The 7,500-nt window shown below is 50.5% G+C and overlaps 1 protein-coding gene and 1 pseudogene across 2 annotated transcripts in view; one reads left to right on the top strand and one right to left on the bottom strand.

The window, feature by feature from the left end:
• Nucleotides 1-7,500, top strand: part of LOC311354494 — a 208,645-nt pseudogene that overhangs the window by 166,215 nt on the left and 34,930 nt on the right. The window lies entirely within an intron of this gene.
• gabrg2 (gamma-aminobutyric acid type A receptor subunit gamma2) overlaps nt 1-7,500 on the bottom strand; it is a 22,394-nt gene that overhangs the window by 3,264 nt on the left and 11,630 nt on the right. Inside the window, exons 4-6 of the mRNA XM_084473603.1 lie at nt 7,338-7,407; nt 2,832-3,037; nt 240-263 (exon numbers count right to left, since the gene is read on the bottom strand). Of these exons, the coding sequence (XP_084329729.1) occupies nt 240-263; nt 2,832-3,037; nt 7,338-7,407 (300 nt within the window). The remainder of the gene's footprint in view (nt 1-239; nt 264-2,831; nt 3,038-7,337; nt 7,408-7,500) is intronic.

Below are 7,500 nucleotides of genomic sequence, written 5' to 3'. Positions count from 1 at the left end.
CTGTGCTACTCGCTACTGCTCTCTGTGGCAGGGAGGAGACATCGCCTCACAGAGAGAGATGGAGAGACACACAGAGAGAGAGCATAGCACAGGAACAACCAAACTACTGTGCAGTCAACAAGGAGAGGAGTCCAGTGAGGTGCTGGGGTTGGGGGGCGGGTTGGAGGGGCGGGTTGGGGGGGGTGACGCAGGCAGCAGTACATGCAGTCAGTACACAGGCTATCTCAGACAATATATACCTTGGAGGAAAAGAGTCGCAGGAGCTTTTTGTCCAGACAGGAAAGAAAAAAGAGGACGTGGAATTGAGAGAGAGCATCACCATGACAAGAAAAACAACGACAAAGACAAATCAACAACAACGACGACAAACACACATACATTTAAAGCCAAAAGAAAACGGACAGGAAAACAAAGAGACTGTCAAAACAATGAACAAGTAACAACAGTACTATACTTTCAGATGAACAAGTTGGAAGATATATATATATATATATAAAACAGTTGAGAGACATACATTTGGCAAACAAGAGGGAGGGGGTTCTGAGAGGGAATGGTTGGCTATATTTTACATGCTTACTATACTGAAGTTATTTTGTACAATTTACTTTCACACGACTCCAGATCAAAACGTGTGATATACTGTTACACCGCAGCTCTCACTCTCTGTAATTGCAAATTGAGTTTTCTCCACAGACCAAATTGAGTTAGAGAGAATGCAAAAGCCTGGGTGGACAGTGACTATGCGTTTTAATCTGAACACTCTTATTTTCAAATTATTAAAAATAATGATGACGGCTGCAGTTGGAAATAAATTTGATGTGTTTTTTGCTGTACAGCAAGTTAGACATTTTGACCAGCATTTATTTTCTTGCAATTCTTGAGCAGTGTTAAGCGTCAAGAATAACAACAACCCGTGGTATACCTGATCCCTCTCGGGGTAGTCACCTGAAAAATACAAGTTAGCTTTTCACATTGAAGAGTATATAGATTCCAGTGGCAGAAGTACAGAAAAGAAGTTTCACTCTTGATGCATTTAGATAGAAAACATACAGAATGTCCTTTTAATGGATGACTCTGAAAATGCACCCCATCTTAATTCTTAAACTAGGTCACACACCCTAAGCTAGGGCCTGTACAGAGAGAGTCCTCAATAACATTGACCTCAAACATCCAAGATTAAAGGAACGTCTCAACCCCCCCACCACCATCACATTTCCTCGACTTCCACCCCTATTATTTTCTTACGCTGAAGTATTCACGACGATGAAAAGGATTTCAGTCAAAGCTTTTCTCTCCCATGCTCTCTCACTCCCTCTTCCACTCTCTCTCTCGCTCTCTCTCTCTCTCTCTCTCGCTCTTATCTCTCTTCCTCTCTCTCTTTCTCTCTCTCTTCCTCTCTCTCCTCTCTCTCTCCTCTCTCTCTCCTCTCTTCTCTCTCTCTCTCTCCTCTCTTCTCTCTCTCGCTCTCTCTCTCTCTCTCTCTCTCGCTCTCTCTCTCTCTCTCTCTCTCTCTCTCTCTGCAGCATCTTGGCAGGCTGTGTGGCTGACCTAGAACAGCCCCTCAGAGATGGAAAACTCGCATTTCATCCTCTCATCCAGCGGAGAGACGAGTAACGTATAGCCCTGCAACGCTGCACCTCAGTAGTGTTGAATATGCGTCCCACAATGCACTGCTTTTTGCCCCACCTTTGTTTTTTTACGGTACGTTTGGTGTCTTCACCTCGTTAATTCTAGATCTGAAAACAACGAACCACACGGCGGGCGAGGTGCGGTCCACTGTGAGTGGTCCCCGACGCGGCTCTCTGAATTAGCATTGTGGTGACGCTGCGGTCAGTCTGTGACCAGCACTCCACACAGTAAGTTGGCCATTAAGACATCTCCACTGTACTGCACTAAGCAGCACTCGCCTGAGCTCTGCCCTGCTGTCCCTCCCACCCTCTGGGTGAAGGGTGAGAGTCTTTAGCCCTTGATCTCTGGCCCTGCCTCCGCACCAGAACGCCCTACTGCTCTAACCCTCTCTCTCTCTCTCTAACCCTCTCTCTCTCTCTCTCTCTCTCTCTAACCCTCTCTCTCTCTCTCTCTCTCTCTAACCCTCTCTTTCTCTCTCTCTAACCCTCTCTCTCTCTCTAACCCTCTGTGTCTCTCTCTCTAACCCTCTCTCTCTCTAACCCTCTGTGTCTCTCTCTCTAACCCTCTGTGTGTCTCTCTCTAACCCTCTGTCTCTCTCTCTCTAACCCTCTGTGTCTCTCTCTCTAACCCTCTGTCTCTCTCTCTCGCTCTCTAACCCTCTCTCTCTCTAACCCTCTCTCTCTCTCTTTCTCTCTCTATCTAACCCTCTGTGTGTCTCTCTCTCTAACCCCCTCTCTCTCTCTCTCTCTCTCTCTCTCTCTCTCTCTCTCTCTCTCTCTCTCTCTCTCTCTCTCTCTGTGTGTAACTGCATGGATAAGAGTCTGAGATGAGGATGTGAAACCCAAGAGGTCTGTCTGTCTGTCTGTCTGTCTGTCTGTCTGTCTGTCAGTCAGTGGGTGAGTGGCTGTTCGTCTTCAACCTGACTTTAATCCACCACACACACACACACACACACACACACACACACACACACACACACACACACACAACCAGATGCATGCATCCATACACACACACACACACACACACGTAAACACAAACACACACACACACACACACACTCTGGGCAGCTGTGGTCAGCACTGCTATCATAGATTCTTATTCCTACACTTCTCACAAACAGCACAACGCTTTGTACAATTGTGTCTGATGTGTGTCTGATGTGTGCTAAAGACAAAGCCCCTCCGTCCTGAAGGACTCACCGGGTTCTTCCTCTTCTTGTCCTTCTTGGCGCTGGGCTTGCGGTTGCTGACGAAGTAGTGCAGGGTGCCGTACTCGATGAGCGCCGCGAACACGAAGATGAAGCACACGGACACAAACAGGTCCATGGCCGTCACGTAGGACACCTTGGGCAGGGACTTCCTGGCGATGGTGCTCAGCGTGGTCATGGTCAGCACGGTGGTGATGCCTAGCCGGGAGGGAGGGCGAGGAGGAGGAAATACACGTTTTAAAAGGTGTGACACACAAGATGGGGCAGCATTAGCTCAGGAGGTGGAGCGGGTCGGCTGGTAACCGCAAGGTTGCTGGTTGGATCCCCGGCTCCTCCTCCTAGCGGAGTGTGGAGGTGTCCCTGAGAGAGACGCCTCCCCCTGACTGCTCCTGACCAGCTGGCTGTCGCCCTGCGGGGTCGACTCCGCCGTCGGTGTGTGGTGAATGTGTGCATGAATGGGTGAATGTCAGTCAACACTGTAAAGCGCTTTGGATAAAAGCGCATGATAAATGAGGATCATTAACCATTTACAAGATCTGCGGTTTCAAGCTAGTGCAAGTCCACATCTTCCTAATCTCTCCACCCTAAAAAAGAGAGGTTTGCTAAATAAAAACATGTGATATGTGATATAAACATGTGATATTTACTAACCCTAAATCCTCTAGTGTTCCCTATTTGGCACATGCACAAAGCAATACACAACAAGGGCTTGTGTTTGTCATTGTCAATGGAGGTGTTTGTGTTTGTTAACACATGTACCATGTTAATAAATGTTCCACGTTAATACATGTTCCATCTTAATGTAACCTAAGACAAAATTCATCCTTCCATCCTTACCTCCAGCAAGATGTCCAACCCCTGTGTGTTATGCAATGATACGAATCTGAATTCACTGTAAGTCGCTTCGGATCAAAAAGGTCCCCTAGAAGGTTTACTTACCACTCAACTCTGATCTCTTTCTCTGGTATTCACAGCCTACTCCAGCATTATGTACACAATGTGTACATAATGTACATATGCCTCTGTAATATCAGCCCGCTCAGGCCTTTATCGACCGGCCTCTCTGCTGAAGATAAGCTGCAATCGTTGCAGACACTGCATCGACAACTGGCTTAACACAGAGACGACACGAGGCCCTGGAGTCAACCCTGAGCCTCGATCCATACTCTCTCCCCTCCTGGTTTACGTCTCTGGATTCTTGCTCTAGAGCTTCTGGCCACATTCTAACATCTGTTGTTTTATTGTTTGTTCAGTTTTTTTCTGTATATTTGGTATTCTGTGTTTCTTTCATTCTTTGTAAAGCACTTTGTAAACCTTATTTTAATACATGTGCTCAACAAAAGAATAAATATTTATAGAACGGGGCGAATGGCAACGGCTAGTGACTACACTTTAGAAACAATCCACTAAATGTGGATTAGGATGTTTGGAGTGCTAATATTTCTTTGGTTAATTAGGCTTGCTTGGTTTAGTTCATGAGGCTTTTCTGTGAATTCAGATGAATGTGAAGGTGAATAAAGAGCAGGCGAAAGTTCTCGCTCAAGGATACCTACAGGTCTTCCGTATACATTGGGGATGGAATGTACTATCCTGGCCCTGTGTTACTCCTGTATTAGGCCATCTTATGTTAGGGTATACTGTGCGTTAAGTTAGCTCTGAGCTTCTGTATACACGCACCCACGCACACATACATTTTAATACTATTAAAAGGACGGTTACTCATTGTATGTGGAAACCTGAATGAATTACTAGAGAAAAGGAGGGCTTATGAGGCCAAGACAATGTTTTTCTATCGCAAACTATTGTGTGTTTAGTCATGGAGGGATGGGCGTAGAATACATAAAGGTGCCCTTAGCGGCATAACCTGCGCACAATCACACACATACAGACAATAAATAAGTAGTAACTAACAATCCCTTAATCCATATACTTTACGGCTATCAATTCAGGGTTGTTATGGACCACTGCTCTACATCTCCATATCCACCATCTGGCTCTCTCTCTCTCTCTCTCTCTCTCTCTCTCTCTCTCTCTCTCTCTGTGTTTGTTTCTCTATGTTGGATCTCTGCCTTGTGCAGTGGTGTGTGAACTGTGTGCGTGTGTGTGTGTGTGTCTGTGTGTGTGTGTGTGTGTGTTTGAGTAAACTGTGTGTGTGTGTGTGTGTGTGTGTGTGTGTGTGTGTGTGTGTGTGTGTGTGTGTGTGTGTGTGTGTGTGTGTGTGGTTTGAGTAAACTGTGTGTGTGTGTGTGTGTGTGTGTGTGTGTGTGTGTGTGTGTGTGTGTGTGTGTGTGTGCCATGGGCACATGGTAAGCAAAGGCTTTGGTATAGTAAGCACACACTGATACCAAAGGATTATCAAGTCCAGCCTGAGATCCACCACCACCGGCCCAGCCCCCGCTGCACCTGACCCCCCCAGCACCTGACCCCCCAGCACCACCTGACCCCCCCTACACCTGACCCCCCCCAGCACCTGACCCCCCAGCACCACCTGACCCCCAGCACCTGACCCCCCAGCACCACCTGACCCCCCCACCACCTGACCCCCGCTGCACCTGACCCCCGCCACCTGACCCCCCTGCACCACCTGACCCCCCCAGCACCTGACCCCCCCAGCACCTGACCCCCCCAGCACCTGACCCCCCCTACACCTGACCCCCCCTACACCTGACCCCCCCCTACACCTGACCCCCCCTACACCTGACCCCCCCCAGCACCTGACCCCCCCAGCACCTGACCCCCGCCACCTGACCCCCCCACCACCTGACCCCCCCAGCACCTGACCCCCCCTACACCTGACCCCCCCCAGCACCTGACCCCCCCAGCACCTGACCCCCGCCACCACCTGACCCCCCCCACCACCTGACCCCCCAGCACCTGACCCCCCCACCACCTGACCCCCCAGCACCTGACCCCCCCAGCACCTGACCCCCCCAGCACCTGACCCCCAGCACCTGACCCCCCCTACACCTGACCCCCCCTACACCTGACCCCCCCCCAGCACCTGACCCCCAGCACCTGACCCCCACCACCTGACCCCCCCAGCACCACCTGACCCCCCAGCACCTGACCCCCCCAGCACCACCTGACCCCCCAGCACCTGACCCCCCCAGCACCTGACCCCCCCAGCACCTGACCCCCCCAGCACCTGACCCCCCAGCACCTGACCCCCAGCAGCACCTGACCCCCCCAGTACAGAGTACAGCGTACAGCGTACAGCGTACAGAGTACAGAGTACAGACAGAGTACAGAGTACAGAGTACAGACAGAGTACAGAGTACAGAGTACAGACAGAGTACAGAGTACAGAGTACAGAGTACAGAGTACAGACAGAGTACAGAGTACAGAGTACAGAGTACAGACAGAGTACAGAGTACAGAGTACAGACAGAGTACAGAGTACAGAGTACAGAGTACAGAGTACAGACAGAGTACAGAGTACAGAGTACAGAGTACAGAGTACAGAGTACAGCGTACAGAGTACAGACAGAGTACAGAGTACAGTGTACAGAGTACAGAGTACAGTGTACAGAGTACAGAGTACAGACAGAGTACAGTGTACAGTGTACAGAGTACAGAGTACAGAGTACAGAGTACAGAGTACAGACAGAGTACAGTGTACAGAGTACAGAGTACAGTGTACAGAGTACAGAGTACAGACAGAGTACAGTGTACAGTGTACAGAGTACAGAGTACAGAGTACTCATGCGGCAGCGTGTACAACCAGCTCGGCCTGGCGTGTGTCATGCTGCCCAGCGACTGGAAGGATTAGCATACGAAGTCATCTTCATTAAACCCCCCCCTCTCTCTCTCCCTCGCCCCCTTCCCCTGGACACACACACACACACACCTTTACACTCCTACTCACACACACACACACACACACACACAAACACGTGTGCACACACACGCACACACACACACACACACACACACACACACACACACACACACACACACACACTCAGAGACAAGGACACACGGACACACACAAAGAGACACACACAGTCACGCACACATTAACCAAGGTGGGCTCCCTCCAGAGAGACAATAATAAAGGGATTTGAACCGGCCATTAATAGGAAGCAAAGGTTGAGGAGGGGGGGGGGGTGGATGGAGGGGGGGTGTGGAAACGGAGGGGAGGGAGCGGTGACGTTTGCTAAGGACTCCGCCAGGAGCATGTGAGGTTGTGTGAGGGTCAGGACCCTCCTGACCGGGGGGGGGTCGTATGAGGGGAAGGAGAGGCTGACTCAGGAATATAAAACAGCATTCCCCCCCCTCCCCCCTCCCTCCTCCCCCCCTCCCCACCAAGGGCGAGCTCACAAGCAGACACCGCTTTCCCAGGAAACCTTACTCACCCCCTTCTCCCCCCCCCCCCCGCCCCTCACTGCTGGCCACCTGCATTGTTAATGTGCTGAGGTTGCAATCTCTGTCATCAACCGCCATATTGCATAATTACTGTCTCGTTAAGGCATGCGGCAAAAAAAATGGTAACGGCCCACACACGTGCAGCGCACGGACCCCCGGTCCAATCAGAACGGACGGCAGGCAGCAGCAGCTGGCCGCTCTCCGCTGAACAGGAGACGACGCAAGACAACGGATCAGGAGACTGAGACAATACTGACGAGGAGGGAGAGAGAGAGAGAGGGGAGAGAGAGAGAGAGA

Source organism: Micromesistius poutassou (assembly GCF_964030765.1).
Source record: "Micromesistius poutassou genome assembly, chromosome: 10".
NCBI classification, from domain to species: Eukaryota; Metazoa; Chordata; class Actinopteri; order Gadiformes; family Gadidae; genus Micromesistius; species Micromesistius poutassou.
This window is presented reverse-complemented; position numbering and strand designations above follow the sequence as displayed.